The sequence below is a fragment of the Neodiprion virginianus genome, chromosome 7 (genome assembly GCF_021901495.1).
Source record: "Neodiprion virginianus isolate iyNeoVirg1 chromosome 7, iyNeoVirg1.1, whole genome shotgun sequence".
Classification (NCBI taxonomy): Eukaryota; Metazoa; Arthropoda; class Insecta; order Hymenoptera; family Diprionidae; genus Neodiprion; species Neodiprion virginianus.
Window position 1 is genome coordinate 1,433,189 of NC_060883.1, and position 18,207 is coordinate 1,451,395.

General features: G+C 39.6%; 4 protein-coding genes across 10 annotated transcripts in view; 3 read left to right on the plus strand and 1 right to left on the minus strand.

The window, feature by feature from the left end:
* The first annotated feature begins 49 nt into the window (after window positions 1–49).
* On the plus strand, window positions 50–2,016 carry LOC124308837 (ataxin-7-like protein 3). The gene is made up of 2 exons (XM_046771972.1): window positions 50–1,293; window positions 1,400–2,016. Exon 1 carries the CDS (start codon window positions 291–293, stop codon window positions 1,287–1,289), a length of 999 nt encoding a protein of 332 aa, XP_046627928.1. The 5' UTR covers window positions 50–290; the 3' UTR covers window positions 1,290–1,293; window positions 1,400–2,016.
* Window positions 2,017–2,153: 137 nt separating this feature from the next.
* LOC124308838 (dynein light chain Tctex-type 5-like) lies at window positions 2,154–4,881 on the plus strand. Of its 2 annotated transcripts, XM_046771974.1 has the most exons (4): window positions 2,154–2,788; window positions 3,363–3,452; window positions 4,115–4,308; window positions 4,462–4,879. In XM_046771974.1, exons 1-4 carry the CDS (start codon window positions 2,765–2,767, stop codon window positions 4,625–4,627), a joined length of 474 nt encoding a protein of 157 aa, XP_046627930.1. In that variant the 5' UTR covers window positions 2,154–2,764; the 3' UTR covers window positions 4,628–4,879. The 2 variants fall into 2 exon arrangements, with proteins under 2 accessions (XP_046627930.1, XP_046627931.1); XM_046771975.1 differs by lacking the exons at window positions 2,154–2,788; window positions 3,363–3,452 and adding an exon at window positions 3,779–3,930 and having other exon boundaries at window positions 4,462–4,881.
* A 19-nt stretch (window positions 4,882–4,900) lies between these two features.
* On the plus strand, window positions 4,901–5,649 carry LOC124308839 (dynein light chain Tctex-type 5-like). Its single transcript, XM_046771976.1, has 2 exons — window positions 4,901–5,137; window positions 5,386–5,649. Exons 1-2 carry the CDS (start codon window positions 4,901–4,903, stop codon window positions 5,605–5,607), a joined length of 459 nt encoding a protein of 152 aa, XP_046627932.1. The 3' UTR covers window positions 5,608–5,649.
* Window positions 5,650–9,697: 4,048 nt separating this feature from the next.
* Window positions 9,698–18,207, minus strand: part of LOC124309054 (uncharacterized) — a 58,051-nt gene continuing 49,541 nt past the window's right edge. For 3 of the 6 annotated variants that reach the window (XM_046772287.1, XM_046772288.1, XM_046772289.1), the window contains 10 exons: window positions 15,905–16,224; window positions 15,348–15,437; window positions 14,555–14,752; window positions 13,961–14,144; window positions 13,638–13,874; window positions 13,483–13,509; window positions 12,925–13,115; window positions 12,522–12,809; window positions 12,238–12,391; window positions 9,698–10,644 (listed from right to left, as the gene is read on the minus strand). In XM_046772287.1, the coding sequence (XP_046628243.1) occupies window positions 10,213–10,644; window positions 12,238–12,391; window positions 12,522–12,809; window positions 12,925–13,115; window positions 13,483–13,509; window positions 13,638–13,874; window positions 13,961–14,144; window positions 14,555–14,752; window positions 15,348–15,437; window positions 15,905–16,224 (2,121 nt within the window). In that variant the 3' untranslated portion in view covers window positions 9,698–10,212. The remainder of the gene's footprint in view (window positions 10,645–12,237; window positions 12,392–12,521; window positions 12,810–12,924; window positions 13,116–13,482; window positions 13,510–13,637; window positions 13,875–13,960; window positions 14,145–14,554; window positions 14,753–15,347; window positions 15,438–15,904; window positions 16,225–18,207) is intronic. The other 3 variants (XM_046772293.1, XM_046772290.1, XM_046772292.1) reach the window with 3 other exon arrangements.

The window sequence follows — 18,207 nt, forward strand, 5'->3', positions numbered from 1 at the left end:
CAACACGGTTTGTACCAACTGTCTTACCAACTGTTCGATGACCGGACTCTCCGTTTTAAGGTTTTTGGATCGTGGTTACAGGTTTTATCTATTCTCCATAGCGGCGAGTATCGACGTAGAGATCCGAAGGAAATATTCTCAGATTCGTCGTATAATTAAGTGTCTGATATTCCACAAAGGTTAAATAAATACTGCGAAATTTTTATATCCTTCGGAAAGAATTGTAAAAGTCGTATCTCCAGATATCCAAAACACTTCGGAACGTCTCGTAATTAGAGGTTAAGATTACAATGTCTGGGATCGACGAGCGGGTTGACGAATTGAACAAAAAGTTTCTAGAGTTCGTGAGCAAACCGGAAAACGTCGACGCGGCATCTAAAGAGATATACGAGGATCTTTTGGACGAGGTGATGATGGGCTTCGTTTTTGACGTTCACAGAACCGTGAAGACAGGCAGTTCGGACGTCGAGGAGGGCATTCCTGACGATGAGTCATACGCCATAGTCGACCTGCCGGGTCTCGACGTCTTTGGCCAGCAGGCGATAAAGAAATCGCAGGACTGCGCTTGCCCCAACTGTGATCGGGGTGTTGCGGCCTGTCGCTTTGCCACGCACCTGGAGAAGTGCATGGGAATGGGGAGGAACAGTTCAAGGATAGCGTCAAGACGGATCGCGAACAGTTCCAAAGACCTGAGCACCCTAAGTGGCGTCCTAAGCGACGACGACGACGACGTCGACTGGAGCCTGACGAACGACAAGCGGAAAAGACGCAAGGATCGCAACGGGCTAAAAAAATCCAAGCAGAGCAAGAGCGTTCATAGAAACGGGGACACCGGCTCCGCCGGAGGCGAAAACAACCACACTAGCAACGAGAACTCTCCCTCGAACTACGAGAACATGTCCGTTGAGGACAAACGCGCCTTGCTGACACAAATCTGTGGGGTCGTTTCCGAACACACTAAGAAACTATGCACGAGGTCGATGCGCTGTCCACAGCACACCGACGACCAGCGGAAGGATATGCGTGCCAATCTTGAGGCAACCAACAATGGACATTCTAATCAGGACAATCTTCACGTCGACGTTGACACCTACGAAGAAGGCGATGGCCAGAATTTGAGGGACGCCTTGGCCAGGTGGGATCTCGAGGTTTCCAGCCATTCCAGTCCCGCGGATTCTGCATCCACGACCTCCACGTCATCCTCCAGTAGGAAGCGGGATTCCAAGTCCAAGGGGAAAGGAAAGGGGTCGAAGCGAGACAGGGGATCTCCCATTTCTCAAGGCGATTAACTGGGTAACTATATCACGCTTCCATTCGCTCATTGATGATATTTCAATGACATTGGTTTTCGCCCATTGGAGACAATATCTAATTCGATTTTCTTATGCTTTTATTCCAGACCTCTTGATGCAATGAACTTGAGGAAACGCTTGCAGTCGTTTTGGTGTGGCTCACTCAGCTCTGCAGCTCTGGAATGTCTTCGTGATCATGAGTGGCGTCAGAAGTGATGGAAAATGCTTTTAAACTGGAAAGCAAATACTTGTCGCCGTAGTTGATAATTCAATGATTGATAGGCGATAAGTTAAATGAATATTACAATTAGTACGATATCTCTGATTACATGTAAAATAAGTTTTTTCACACATTATTTATTGGTAGATCGTATCATATTATAAGTGGAATGACATAATTGATAGCAGACTAATGATTGAGGAAGAACTTTTTCGCCCCATATTGTCAACGTCAATATTTTCGTCATCGTTGTAACTTTGAAAATATATCTCCCTTACAAAATCTTGATGATAATTGCAATCGGACGAAAAATCGTCGGGATGAGAATAATTTGAACAGTAGGGAACCGATAAAGGATATTCGGGAATTGATCAAAGTCCTATGCTTTCTGCGCTCGAGTTTGACTAGCAATAATTTGAAACTGGTTTTCGCATTATGGGGTGAAAAAACACAGACCAATGGTCGGAACGTCGCATTCAGAAATAAACACGTCTTTCGATCGAGTCTATTCTTGTCAATATTCATGCGAATAATACAACTCAATAATTAATGCTATAATTAATTTTAAATCGATTGCTTAATTAATTTCGTCGTCGCTCTACGATCATTCAATTGGAAGGGATCATGCGCTAAGAATATTGTACGAGTACAAAAGACAGCTATACTTTTACCGGAAATTTATATCAACAATTTAGATAAGTTCGCGCAATCTCTCTCACGTGAAATAACGTCGATTCAACTGTGATTAAATCAATCCCATTATACCGGTCTTTGAAATGTGTATATTTTAGCTAAAATCGGACAGTGTTGTTCATTGTGAATTCAATACCATTAATATTCCGTAGTCTCCCATACGAATAAGAATACTCAAATACTTTTAATTCCGTCTTGTAGCCGTTTCCAATGTGACGATGATCACGATAGTTTCGGCTGCCTCCAAATTACAGCTCGCTTTGCGTAACTTCCCGCGAGTCGAAAGGATATACACGATAGTGTGAGGGAGAACTAGAGTAATAGAAAGAGCGAAATAGACACGAAGAGTGATTCATCCTATGCGCGAAGAAATGGTCGATATTCGTACTGATTTCGTGATATTTAGTCACACCTGTTCCAGCCGTTCTATTACCTACCTGCAGTCTCGAGCGAAATCGACGGCACAAAGTCGACCCGAAAAATTGAAAAAACTAATCGTCAGAATAGTGAAAGTAAACGAAAACAAAACCCTTTCGGCAGCATCCGCTGGTGTATAACGATGGCGATGACCCTTGTAAAATCCGTAAGTCTTAATCTTAGTCTAGTCCGACTATCGTAAAAATTGAAAACTTTTTCAATTACGACGTTGAGTTTATAATAACCGCTCCATTATTGCGCTTCTAACAACTTGTAAAGATTTCTGTAAGCTTCGTAAATGAACTCGCGCGATTACCAAAATGGATTTAAAAAAAAAAAAAAAAAACTTTCATCAACTTCATCGGTCCGTGTCACAGTGCGTCTGTAGACGTCGGCTCTCGCGATTTTTATCGTCGTTTTTATCCTCATAATTATCCGTCGTCTGAGTGAATTTTACACCTATTTAAAGCGATATCATAATTCATAAATAGACGCATAGCCGATAGATTGTACGTGTACAACCCTCGGGAAGAGAGCTTTGCATGCGATGATAGTTATGCAAATTTACTTATATTTAGTATTACGTTCGTGATCGCGGTGTACCTAGAATTTTTCGTATTCACGGTGGCGATAATTGCCCATCGATGTTACAACGATAGAACAGAAATTTTTCACAATCTATAAAACCTGCATTGATAATCGGCTTTGATTAATTTCTAAAAATTATTTCAAATTTTAAGATAAAGAAGAGAAATGACGGACGTCCTGCAGCGGCCATAAATCGTCAGGGTAGCATACAAGCCGCAATCAACAGCTCTGCGATACCCAAGGTAACTAAATTAAAGTCTTAATCGCAAAACCGAGCAAAAAAAAAAAAATAATTAACGGCAACCGCGGTGCAATCAAAGATACAGAAGTAGCTATTCTGTATAAAAATGTGAAAAATGTGTGCCTGTCGGTGCTCGGTGGTACGGGATCGATCGATCCCTAGTTAAATAAGGGACTTGATGCGAACAAAGCTTATACCTGGTATAAAGTCTTCAGTGATACATACCGAAGAACGGGTGTGCAGTCTTAGAATATTGCTATTTACCCTATTATTTAATCTCAGCAGATTCGGTTACTGATTTTTCTATTTAACGATCAATTTTTTTTTTTTGTTCGTTTATACCTTACTTCCAACATTTTCGCCCCGCGAATATATTCAATAGATTAGTTTACCTGTACGATTTTCATAGAATTTTATTGTACGACAAAGTCATGCCAACGCAATTCGAGGGCGCAGTTTCAGCTGACGATAATGATCAGGTAAAAAAATTCCGTTCGCAGTAGTTTTTATTTTCCTACATTGGACATCTTTTTTTCCGTTATTTGAAATCTTACGCCTCGCAAAAACGCGTAGCGTAATTTGACTCGTACTCTGATTAATCTTTTATTTTTCTCTGCGCCGGGTGTAAAATTCATGGTTTTCGTTTCACTTTTTTCTTTCTAGGCGCCAAAATATGAGAATAGCTACCGTCTAGAATCGAACAAACCTTTCAACGTTGACCCTGTGGATAAAATCATCAGGCAAGTCATGACCAACAACCTTGAAGACATCGTATACGATCCCAAAGAGTGCCCGAAACTGTGTGCGGAAATTAGCGCCGACATCCGAGATCGGATTCGGAAACAAAACTTCGACAGGTTGGTTGGTTGGATTAACGTTCGAGGCACGAATAATTATTTTCCTCTCTTCTTTTTCTTTACATTCAAGAAACGTTATTGGTTTTGGCCCCATAAATTTTGAAACCCCTTTAATATTTATGTACAATAAAAAAGAACGTATATCCCATTCAGGTACAAAATCGTCGTTATAGTGACGATCAACGAAAAGGCCAGTCAAGGAATACAGGCGTCGATGAGATTCCTCTGGGACGTGCAGAGGGATAATTACTCGAGCTTTACATTCGAGACGAGAACCTTTTTTGCCTATTGCTGCGTCTTCGGCGTATACTGCGAGTGAATTTAGAGTTCTATCGATAACCGACGTCTGTTTCGCTGTCTCTCCTTCTTCTTTGTTTTTCACGTTTCTTTTTGACGCGTGCAATTCGCGTCATACGTGACGACGACGAGGACTGACTGACGTTTGAATGAATGACGGAGAGACGTATCAGCGAGAGAGGTAGAGAGGTTTTCTCCTCCAATAATCGAGTGTAAATTAGTCATACGTGTTATTATAGGACCGAGACGGATGTATGCGAAGGAATAAACGAGTTTTAAAAATAAACTGGTGAAAATGAGCTTCTCAAAAAATTACGCCCCTCAAAATTCAACCCACCCTCAAACCGCGCCTGTGAAAATCGCCTCGACGATGAGGGAATCGTCGAATGCACGTCTCTCTCTGTCCAAGGGCCAAAGGCCCCTGAGCAAGGCCTTGTCCCAGCAGTCGAAAATCGGCATGAGTACCGCTTCTCTGATTCCCGGCCACCAAGTCACAAGTGCAACTTACAGAAGTGCGAAGGGAGGATTCAAGGTGCGACTTTACGGTTGGGCTGCACGATTAAGGACGAACGGGTCCGATCGAAGAAGTTATAAAGAGGGGAAAAACCGTCGGAAAAATCTCCGACGGTATTTTTTTTTTACTCAAACGTTAAGCGGCCCGTTCGTCCTTTACAACTATTTGCAACGACCCGCTATCCAAGTTCCCGAATCGCGGAACGGAAAGATACAGAGAGCCTGACGCAGTTCCGGTTGTAATTCGTTTTTTGCTTCGGCACACAGATTCCGAGGTACCAGAACAGCTATCGATTACATGCCCACAATCCGTGGAAACAGGAAGTAGTCGACAAGGTTCTCGAAGACGTTATGACCACCACCCTGACCGGGATGAAGTACAACCCCGAGGTTTGCATGAAACTCTGCCAGGACATGACGGCCGAGATAAGAAATCGGATATACCGAAAGGACTACGACAGGCGAGATATTGCGACGGTTCTTCGTTAGCCGATTTTATCGGAAATTGCACGAAGCGATTTGAAATCGTTCGAAATTTTTGTGAAAATAGTATATTGTGTAACGGGGAGGCAAACGGGCAAACCAGTTGCCTCCTTGTTGCACGCGATTTTTCATGCATCAAGAGTGTGTTACGCGTTTTTTCGGTGAAACACGAAAGCTTGAAGCCAGGTTCGCGTAATGTCAGATTTGTTCGCTACAGCGCATGCGCGTAGTGCAGAAAATGCCACTTTAACTCCTAGGAGTTGACTTTTTAATTCGTGACCTTTTTTTTTTGCAGCTTTTTATTTATTAAACTGCTTTTGGTAAAATTTATTTGTTCACTTAACGCGAAAACAAAATTTCAAGTAGATCGCATGTAAGGACATATTTATCCATGAAAGGGTTAAAAAAAGTGGCACGCAAGGAAATTATTTACCTCGTCGCGTTTCAGGTACAAGTTCATAGTGCAGGTGACGATAGTAGAAAAGACCGGACAAAGTTTACAAGTCGCTAATGGGAGGCTGTGGGACATCGAGAGGGACAATCACTCGTCTTTTACATTTGAAAGTTCCCAAATGTACGCCGTGGGGATCGTCGTCGGTGTTTATTACGAATAATACCGGATAAAATTACCGTTATAACAACAACGATGCGGATCGATTTGCAAGCAACATTTTTTCGCAGCTCGGTATAATAATTTGCGACAGTTTACCGACTCCCCCTTATTGTTAGCATCGTTGAGAAAATTATTCGAGTGGTGAAAATTTACATCCGAGAATGATTTATTCATAATTTTTCTTTATACACTTTCGACGAATCTCTCTTCCTTTGACGAATGAATTTTACACGCGGATGTGAGGCGCGAGAATTTTTTGTCAAGTGAGAAAAATGACGCGGAAACTAATAGTAGAAATTCATGATTTTAACCAAAAGATGGATGACGACGAATGATCAATGAAACGAAGAAACGAGTTTTTCTCTTTCTCTTTCAACGATATTATCAATGAATAAAGATAAAATAATTGCAACATACGACGGAATGAATATTATACAATGTATAATGTATAAGAATTGCCTGTACGCGTGAGGATTGTTTTTATACATTCTCTTTATTGTTATTTAAATTGATATATTATTATTATTACTAATGGGCGATGGTATGTATATGCATGATTCGTGTAACAGTGACTATTACAATAATATTTATAATATTTTATATGTAATATAAAAACGAAGAAAAAGTGAGACAAAACGATCTGCTCTTTTCTTCCTCCCAATACACAAGAAATCAAAACTATTTTACACAGCACGTGTTTTTCGATTGATTCTACATCGGAGATAGTTGGGAATAAACGAAAAGAAAATGCAACAGCCAAAGAAAAGTAACTACGTCTGCAAAGACATGTGCAACAATCGTTGTGTAGGTACAGCTTTGGTCCATTTTCATTATTACTATTACGATTAAACTCTTATTGTTAAAAATTTACCTTCGACGTAATTTTATTTAATACTATAGAGATATATACTGTATCGTTATTGTTAGTTTATAATTATTATTTATCATTACTGCTATCGTCTATTATTTTTATACGATGAAAATCGAATTCTCAAGAACAAATTGCCTTGGAAGAAAAGAAAGATGTTTATAATGGTTTGTTTTAATAGTGAAACGGCCGCGAATCCCATTTGGCTGTTTTCCAAGTAGATTCGATCATCTTTCAGCCTGTCCCAAAATCTTTCCGCACAAGTAAATGCACGTGACTCGTACCTCACGACTTTATACTCCATTTTTTTTTATTTCGATTTCCTTACCTCTTTAAACCCGAAGTCTCGCGATATTTTTAAAATTGTCGACGGCTAGCGTTTTTATCGCATTCTAAAAATTTAATCTAAACTAATCAATTAAATATTGAAAATCCTGCTGTTAACAATTATGTGCAAAGCGATAAGCGACGAGGGGTATTTAAAGAAAAGAAACTTCACGTAAAAGTACGCGACAATTTTTTTTCGTTTCATTGGTTTTTATTAGTTTTTTTTTTTTTTTTTTTGCATTTTTCCATCATTTTATTTATTTCAAATACATCGATAATTATTAGTCTCAGTAAATGGATTTGACGTAATAATTATGCAGGGAAAAAGAAAACAGAAATAATAAAAAGAAAAATATGAAAAGAAATTTAATTAATAATAATGTTGTTTGTTTCTTTTGTATATATACATATACGTATATATGTATATTTATATGTACGAATACAGTGGAAATCGAGGGAAAAGATCGATCGATTGAACGTGGGGGTGGCTTCGAATACATTTCTCATTAATCGCGTGATTGTATAATAATATACATTACACATACCTAGTTTATTATTAATATACATATACACATATATTCATGTATACTTGTATATGTATAATTAATGTTTTTCTTCTTTTTTTTTGTATATCGTAAATTTCTTCGTGGCACATTATCTTCTTCTTCACCTTCTACTACATTTTTTATTTTTTTTTTTTCGCGTCAATCTTCATCGGCTCTCTTCATTTGTTTCTTTCTGTGATACGTTTCTTTGAACTCGAATTTTCTTCTATATCTTCTTTTCCTCTTGCGATCACCGATCACGCTTTTTCAATCCTTATGAAAGATCATTATCATTATTAGCATTATTATGAACATTATCGCTATCATTGTTATTATTACTATTATTATCACGCATTGATCATTTAATTTTTTCCCTTCGTTCGCACATTTTTATTCTTAAGCTATTTAACTCCCAACGAACAGGAATAACTACAATAATAATAATAATAACAACAACAACAACAATAATAATAATAAGAATAACAATAATAATGATAATAATAATGAGGATAATAATATTAATAACAATAATAATAATAATAACAACAATAATAATACGATGTTAATAATCTTTGTTTTATTCAGTATGCGACGCAATTATTTTCACCCTAGTCTATCATCGTCACTGTTATGCATAATATATATATACATATATATATCGCGTAACCTATGGTTTGTTTCCTGACGTAAAACTTTCACCATGCTCCTTCCTAAGAATCATCGTATGTTGTAATATCATTGTTATTATCATTATTATAATTTTATATAACGTTATCATGTATGTCATAAGTATAATATTTGTGTGGGTGTGTTTGCATTTCTGTGTGTGTGTGTGTGTGTGTGTGTGTGCGCGTGCGCGCGCGTGTGTACGTAATTCTATGTGTATATCATCATATATATTATTATTGTATAACTTATATTTAATACAATATAATGTTATATGTATATGAATATTATACATATAGACGTACGTATAGTATAATTATTTTACGCGTTTATAATAAAATACACATTCACAATATCATTATTATCATTATATTTATATGTATATATCGCATATTAATTTTCACTGACGTATACGCATACATATATGTGTACGTGTGTGCGCACATAAATATATGAATATACGAATACATGCATATAGGTATAATTAATCAAAATGCCTTATCAAGTCTTATCATATTATACTTAATTTTCGTACTAGAGTCATTATTATTAATAACTACGATGTTATATATTCACCTGTTGTTCAATGTGTCATACGACGCGTGTAGTATACGTACGTATATACATATATATGTATACTTATATATACATACATACGTACGCGCATTCCCATATTGTACGACGAATGGTCGTCATGGGTAATTCTTCTAAAAAAATGTCCCATCGTTTCCTTGCATGTGATACTTTTAAGGTAATAATAAGAATAATCATCGTCGTCGTCGTCGTCGTTACAGGTATGGGTATGGTTATTAATATTATTATCATGATCGTTATTACTTTTTGTTAGTACTATTAATTATTATTATATTTACAATTTCGTATTATTCAATTGCTTGTAAAGTTTCTCATGTCTTTCGCGTATTCAGTAATTGATATATTGAAGAAAAAGAATTAACAACGCCCACGTCGCGTATAATAATTACGACCACCACCACACCACCACCACCATTATCACTTATATCATCACACAAAAATATCTCTTTCGTTTGATATTTTGAAAAAACGCCTCTATCCCAATAGTATTTATAGGAGTATTTATTGATTAAATACATATCGTTAAACAATACTACTTTGTGCTGTCAGTGGATCGGTATTCTTCGGGAAAAATATTTCCCGTCCTTTTCGTCCGGTTGTATTTCTTTTTTCTTTTTCTCCTCCATTTCTTGGATATCATTTCTCCAATTTCCCATTTTTTTTTTCTCGCGCTGGAATGTTTTGGCAGAGGAAGGAGAGGAGAATGGGGAGGAAGAAAGGGCTAATCTATAGCTTACATGTACATACCATGTGAGAAGGTGGGACCGACTCCAACGTATTTACCCTTAGCTGCGATAATCTCTACCGAAATCGATGAAAATCGGAGCGATATAATGGCGAGTCCCAATACGACGAAACCAGAAATTATCCAAATCCCAATTCCAATCGAAACTTGGTAGTGTTATTCCGAATTTACGGACCGGCAGCGGCGGATGCTGAGCTTTTGACCAGAGGCCGAGCGGTATTGCCAGCTCGGCTCTTGACCGCTGCCCCCGGTGTCATACGGGTTCCTCCCTCTTGAAATTGATATTCTGAGAGGCGCAGAAGTCCTTGGTGAACGGTATGCAGGTGAAGAGTTTGCAGATCTCGCATTCGTAGACCGGAACGTTGTAGAAGAGGGCGAGGAGCATTGCGAATAGCCCTACTATAAGGACCAGGCAGACCCAGATCAAGAGGATCTTACGCCGTCGGTCGTACTTCCCGAAGGATATGAACGGCATCACAGCGTAAGCGGCCAGGAAACCGAACACGAAGCCGAAGAGGTGAGCGTAGTTGTCGATCCAGGGCAACGCCCCGAGCAGCAACAGCACGAACAACGATAGAAGCAGCTTTGAAAGCGCCCTGCGCGGGTGTTTCAGCATCGGCCAGCTGTTTAAAACCTCCACAACGAGCGTCGCGAGGAGGGCGAAATGCGCCCCCGCTGGTCCCACCTGAAGAGACACAAAAATTTCGAGGTACAGGATCAGAGCTTGGTCCATCCTCCGAGCAGTCTGCCTGAGAATTAAGATTTGAGAGAGTTCCAGAAATCGAAGCGTATTATTTCGTAGTAATTTTCACGAGCTGAAACGGATCACAGAGTATTTGAAAATAAGAGAACTTATGATTCGAGTATACCGTTGTTAATTGTTTATTTTGAAAAACCGTCAGGTTGACAAAAATTTCGAGACGAGAAATGATTAGCTTACAGTCGGTTGAAAATTATAAATTTGTCAGTTTTCAAAACATCTGTCTCTTTTTAAAATCTCAATTCGCAGAGACAAACGACTTTGAGAATCTCCGTATTTGATCTGTACCTGTATTGAAAAAAAAAAAAAAATGCGTCACCCAACGCCGGGTCGGAAAGGTGAGAAAAATACCTTGTCAGACATTTTCTAACATAGCTCTTATCTAAATCCAATCGACAAGCCGTTGGCGAGGTACTGGACTGTGAAATTTAATCTGGATTCGTATCGCGCGCAATTTCGCCATCGAGTATTCAACATTAACGATATATCTGATCGAGCATTTAAACTTAGAATTGAAATTGGTTTCCCGAGATGAAAGTTGGAGAAAACAATGCAGGCAAAACTGTCCAGACATATTGTGTGTACAACGGAGTGGAACGAGAGATGCGAACGCGAGTATTTCGAATAGAGTTCGTTCGTTGCACCCTGCGCAAAAGTCCGTATCTTTGTGTGCGAGTTGAGGGCTGCTTCAAGAGTCTTCGAGAAACTTTAGCAGGGGAGGAAGGAGCGAAGAGATTTTCTGCTTTCCCCCCTGGGCTGCAGTTGATTCTTGAAAAGAGAAAGTAAAAGAGAGAGAGAGAGAGATGGAAACAGCCACAAGTGTGTTGATTAAATTGCGAACACACAATAAAATCCCGTCTGTTAAATCGGCCGTCCAATGCTTTTGTGTGCTGTTGCTATAGCTGCTACTTCTTCCACCTCTCTCGCTCAGATGTATTCAATTAAAACTTCTCTGATTATATTCTCGCCTCTCCAACTTTTCCGACTACCATCCCGCCTTTTCGACTCTACTCACCGTTTCCTCAATATTGTTTTTCCCCTGAAACTCGAGTCCAACTAACTTAAAGCCTAACTGATATTAATATCGGACAGTGCGCGCGTTTCTGTTGCATTATTGAACGATTCTCGCAATATTCAACCGCCGAACGCTGACCATCAAATAACGGTGTATCCCTTTTACTCTCTCCTTGTTGTTCAAACAGAAATTTAGATTGAAAAGAGCCTGTGGCAAATGTTCCGATCGATGATTACAATAATAAAAATGCTGTTTGCGGAAAAATAGGGTAAAATCAACATCGGAGTTAAGCAAAAAAAAGTGCTTTGATTTTATCCGATACTTTTATGCTTCACCTGGTTGTTACTTTCAAATTTCCTCATCCTCTCGAAACATATTTCGTCGATTATTCCAAAACTACAGTTTCAGCTTCTAGTACTATCTTTTCTTGAAAATTTCATTCATTCCCAACCATCGATCATATCGCGCGTACCAAGCAACAGTTGGACGTTTTAGCTTCTTACCTCAGCTCTGTAAGGAACAAATATAGCGCTAGCCAAATTTCCAGCAAGTCCACCAGTGAAGTATATAATCGCTATGCGGAAGGATCCCGTGAGCTTTTCCAAGTCTCTCATGAAGAAGTACTGAACGCAGAGGGTGATGAGGAGGTGAAATATCCTGTGAAAAGACAAATCACTCGTCAACGTGACAGACGGTTACCAACTAAAACCGTTTATCGTAATTATTTCGGTCACCCGATCGACGACTATTGCGATAACCGAATTGTGTAGAAAAAAGAAGCGCTCACCCAGCGTGGAGAAAAATCGAGGTGAATAGACGGTAGAATTGGTCGGGCCACTCCGGATGTAGGAACGGAATCATGCCGCATACGTCGTGGAGACACTCGACTTGGGAACACAGGGACGCCTCCTCGTGAAAATAACCATGTACAAAGTCGCAGTACTCCTTTGTGGTTATTCGACACATCCCATGGATTCCTATGCAGCAGGGGTGACCAATCACTTCGCAAACCATATGCTCCGCCATCTTGTCCATGTGACGACCCACCGGAAACATCTGGTTGCTGCCGCCCTTGCTGTAATTTTGATTGTGAGAAAAATTTGCGTAGTTCGTAGAGGAGAAAGGATCGGACGGAAAGAGGAGGACGTTCCGTTTCTCCCAAATGTAATCCAACGTTTCATTCAATTCACCTGAACCTCTGGTTGAATGGATTGGTTTTGCGGCATATGGGCCACTTGGTGATGTCGTCGGGCCATTCGTAGGGTGCGATGCTTGCTGGAGCGTCGCAGAATTTTGGATCGAGTCCGCAAACCGAGCCGCTTATACGTCCGCCGGGTCCGCTGTCTCCTGGGCCCCATTTCTTCCACGTCGATATGGTGTTCTGTGCGAAAATTTGACCAGAGAGAGAAGCATTAGCGAGGGATAATCGACAAGTTTACCACAGATTTACTGATTTTAGACATGCGACTATTGCGAACGAACGTTGAGGCGTGGCTGATCGCCAATATGGCGTCGAAAATTGGACTGTTGGAAAATCGTTTTAGATCGGTTACGCGATTACGGATGTACGGCAAAATTAGTCGCAAGGAGTCAATCTGGCAGAAAAAATACGACGAAAGAGGTCCCGAAAAACTAAATATGACCCACTTAGTGGTAACGCGTTATTTTGATACCAGATATCGCAGCGCCATATTTTCGTTCCCAATACAGATGACGAGGATTAGGGTCTATAAGCCTGGTTTAATTACCGTCATCGTTGATCTCAATCCCCGGACCAGTTGGTTGCAAGCACACAGAACGAATATTATAAATCCGACGAGTACTCGTTTCGTTAGTTAAAAAAAAAAAAAATACACCATTTCGAGAATGACAAAAACGGGGATAAGGAAGTCAGATTACTCACGGAGCAGTCCTGTTTGCTCGACTGAACGCATCCCGAGTCGTCGTTGCGTATGCAGCAGGCCGTGTCCCGTTCCCTTTCTCTCCACACGTCTATCTCCTTCAGGATTTTTATGTCCCTCCGCATGCAAGGGGCGAATTTTGCCCCCAGATGAATAAGGTCCGCGGCTCTTGGACCGATCCAGAAGTTGGCAGGCTCCTGATAGTCCACTTGTTGGAGGGATAAGCTCGTGACGAGTACCTGCGAGCATGGCAAATGAAAAGTCACGTTTCTGGAGAGGAATAATAAATTTACGGCATCGCGAAAATCACGCCCAATTTACCCACCAAGCCAGATCTGTGATTGAGCTCGAAGCCGAAGGGTCCGAAGCCGTAGCAGGCCAAAGATATGACGAGGATCATGACCTGAACCGTTGTTATCCAGTAGGTGAAGAAGGGCCTGTGATCTTCGATGTCGTCCAGCTGTTTTTTCACGTCAGGTTTATGGGCGACGCTTTTTCTGAACGAACGTCTGAAAGCGGAAAATCGTTTATCAGCTTTTTAAAAACTTCATTCCCTGTGATCTCAAACTTGTGATCTGAATCGAAAATTAGAAGCAGACAAACAGAGAAACGAGCCTAAGAACGTTGGAATATGATTAAAAAAAAAAAAAAAATAATACACCATAGTTTTGGCACTTTGACAGTTCCGATCGTACAAAACTTTTTTCTCAAATTCTTGACACATCAGCTTTCTTCATTCGAATTTGGACAAAATCGTTTCTAGTACATATAAAGAATGTTATTTCATTCGTGTTCACCATCATTGGCACGGATAAGTGTGACAGGGATCATTTATTAATAACGGTTTCGGGTTCGCCTCGCCTAAAAATCTATTCAAACATTTTCCGATCATTCTTTCGTTAACTTTCAACTTCCTTACCCGTATAATCGCCCGATTAATCCCATTCCGTACTGCCTCCTGTTGCTGTTGTCGAATATCCGGTCAATCACGTTCGGCGCTATCCTCGTGCCGCTGTTCGCCTGCCTTCTAAGAGTTACCGCCACGTCTGACGGACCGGAAGCTCCATGGCCGCCCGATTCTCGCGACCTGCGCCAACTCGACGTTCTGTAACCCCGCCTTTATTAATTCATACCAAATTTCATTGTCGCCCGAATAATTTCCCTTTCTTTTAGTAGCGAAATATAGCGAATTGCTTCCTCGTCTTCCGAGACTCGAGTCGACTCTCGACTCTCTCCGGCTTGCGTGATTTTTAAATAAATCTTTTCAAACCATGAATTGGAAGAGGTATCGATTGAATTGATTGTGCGGAAAGCATGTAATATTTTTTCGTCTTTGGATAATAAATAAGTTAATTCTTTTTCGTTTCGTTCTTACTCTTCTTCTTAAAAAAAAAAAAAAAAATACCGTTCAGATAATGGTACTAGATTTGAATAAACTCGACAAATTTTTTATTTATTTATCTAATTCTCTTTAAGTTTTTCTGCGCAATCCTGTTTGATTCTTATTCATCGATAGATCAGACATTCCGAAGGCGAAGCGTGAGTGTGTACATATATAATTGAAACAGCGAGTGTTAATTGCGACACGGTTCGAGAATGTGAATAACAAAAGGATAGAAGTAAAACAGTAACTGAATTGATTACAGGTAAAAATCAAGCATAGATATAAATTGTTAAATTTCTTCTAGTTTTCTTGGAGTTAGTAAGCTCACCTGGAAGTGTAATGGTCCCTGGATGTCTGCCTGGGTCTTCTACTCAATATTTCCGACGACGAAAGTCCCTCGCCATTCGTAGTTGTAAACCTTTAGAAAACGAAGATTTGTCAGTAATCGAAAAAGAATGCCTCCGAGTGTGGGGGAGGGGGGGGGGGATGGGTAACAATTAGGTGGGGGACAAAAATGTAGAAAGATTGGAAAGTTAAAAACCTAGAATTCCAAACTGTAGAATCGTCAGAATGTCTCTCGATAATATAGTAATCGTATACAGATTCTCGACTTTGCCGTTCCATGTTCATACCTTCCTTACTATTTTGTCTTTCCGTATTTCGACTTGATATATTTTCAATTTTCCGTACTCGAACTTTCCACGTTTATATATTCTAGAAATAATGTTTTCGCACGTATGAAAATTCTCTATTCCGTTTCTTCTATCAATCGGTAATTGCGATCTTTTACCCCTAGCCTGAAAATTAATAACAAAAAAACTCCAACAACCCTTTATCAACGGGAAATGAATACTACTCCTTCTTTCCCCAACTGGGAATACCGACCTAACTAATTCCTCCGATAGATTGCGATCAACGGAAGATGAAGGCGCGTCGACGAGATCGGTTACACCGGAAACGGATGCCGAGTCTTCCCTGATTGTGCCGGGAGCACCGTCGTTCTGAGTTCCGTTCGCCGGTTCCGTTTGGTGCTGTTGATTCGTTTGAGGCGAGGGCGGTGGTGGCCTCTCGAAAAAGGCTTCCTCCTCTTCGTCGGCGGCGGGAACTTCCGGCGAGACCGAAGACGTCGGAACGGTGCTCGGTGGAAAGCTTCGCGATTCGGGCCGCGTCTCGTCCCTTTCTCGTGGTCGATGCCTCGCCATCGTCTGCGGTATGAGGAAATTGAATGAAAATTAATTTGCCGAGGCGTTGAAAATCGAGACGTCGAGAAAATTTTGTTCTTACCGAAATTACCTGGTGTACATTTTACATGTAAAATAATAATTTCGCAATAAAATAAAACAAAAACAATAACAATAAAAATAGTTGCTGTACAACTTATTATCGGTGACGATTATGATGGTTAATAAATGAGATTTGTTATCGTTAGAGTAATTATTATACGCGATAACAGAGAATAATTAAACGCAACGTATATCTGCGCTTACACTTGAATGCGATACCGTATAAATGTAATAATAATTAATTAAACGCGCCAGTTGCGTGTATAATTACTGCGCGTTACTGCAATACATTGGGTACAAATATCTACAGTGTATAGACATGATAATAGACGAGTGTGTTTAAACATAAATCAATAATAATTACCCACATTGTGTATGATGCGGTACGGTTGTGTGTATATATATATATTTATATGCAGAATGAAAAATGTCTGAACATTATGTAGACGCAGCCGTCTGTACGCGTATAGTTTAACGATATTATTGATAACGATTGCTGCAGGTTTCGGTTTGGTCCATAGCCAGTGGAGACTGCTTGCTGCTACCGCTGCCAGTGTTGTAATCGTTTATCGATACCCACGAAACTAATTGCAAGCACTGCAACGATACGCTCTATCTATAGCCATATTATCGAATAGCAGTTATAATGCAATATACGCGTGTAATACGGTTTGCATCGAGAATCCGAAATTACAGGAACAACCGGAATGATTTTCCACCGTCAATTACTCCGGTCTGCTACAGTGACCTACCGAATGTCAACTTCTGTGTCTAAATTTAACATTTTTTTTTTTGTATAACATTTAAATATCTTTTCTTTTTCTTTTTCAATTTGCAACGTCGAGGTTAGTTTCGCCACTTACTTTATTTTTTTTTTTTTTTTGTCGAATGAGTTTTCGATTCTCTTATCCGTTTTTCAACTACCGAAACAGAGGTAAAAGAATTATAATTGCAACTGGCGTCGCGCGTCGCGTTGCGTAAAATTGTATAATAGATTGTATACAGTTGGAGAGTTACATGAAATAGCAGGTTGTATAAAATCGAAGGGAATTTAATTTCGTGTCGAAATTAACATTCGTATATACATACACATATATATATATATATATATATATATATATATATATATATAGAGAGAGAGAGAGAGAGAGAGAGAGAGAGAGAGCGAGAGTTTATCGCTGCAGCCCCGCTCGCATATTGAAAAGCTAATGGGACGGGAGAGAGCATCGTTCGTTCGTGCAAAACCTCCCTTTCTCTCCCTTTACCTTTATTCATCAGACAGCCTTTCACCCCCAATTTACAAACAAAAAAGAAAAACCCAGGAATAATATGTAAACACGTATGTAATCTGTTGGAAATTTCACAAAATTGTTCGCCAAGGGTTTAATAATAATAATAATAATAATAATTGTAATTCTCGGACGTGTTTTTTAATTTTTGACGTTGTACTACCGTTTCTTTCTTTTTTTTTTCAAACTCGCTCTCAAGCGGCGTCCATCTACCCAAATTAATTGATAAAATTGTTGATCTTTAATTTTTCGTAATTGAAATTTTTCTTTCACATTGCAGGAGATTCCGGTAAGTTTCGAACCCCGCAGGAATTATTAATCTTATTATAGCTGTATCGATTTGATTCGATAATTCTTCGCAGTTATTGATACGACTTTCATATCACTTTGTTGAAAATTGTTTCGTTTCTCTTCTTACCAAATAACCGGAGAACTGAACGAAAACAAAAAGAAAAATTTGCAACGTTTATTCAATATCTTAAATTCGAGATGGGGGAAAACTTGAAAAAAAAATTGTGTGATAAGACAATATACTTTGTTGTTCGAAAATCTTAATATTTTTGGTCCATTTGTTCTTTCTATGACGGTAACACAGATTTCTGCGCCATCGGCCATG

Bases quoted from the DNA above. Each gene is read 5' to 3' on its own strand.
- LOC124308837 (XM_046771972.1), top strand. From the start codon at position 291: ATGTCTGGGATCGACGAGCGGGTTGACGAATTGAACAAAAAGTTTCTA.
- LOC124308838 (XM_046771974.1), top strand. From the start codon at position 2,765: ATGGCGATGACCCTTGTAAAATCC. The intron at 2,789-3,362 runs GTAAGTCTTAAT...TCAAATTTTAAG, and splicing joins CGATGACCCTTGTAAAATCC to ATAAAGAAGAGAAATGACGG. The intron at 4,309-4,461 runs GTTGGTTGGTTG...TATCCCATTCAG, and splicing joins CGGAAACAAAACTTCGACAG to GTACAAAATCGTCGTTATAG.
- LOC124308839 (XM_046771976.1), top strand. From the start codon at position 4,901: ATGAGCTTCTCAAAAAATTACGCCCCTCAAAATTCAACCCACCCTCAA. The intron at 5,138-5,385 runs GTGCGACTTTAC...TTCGGCACACAG, and splicing joins GTGCGAAGGGAGGATTCAAG to ATTCCGAGGTACCAGAACAG.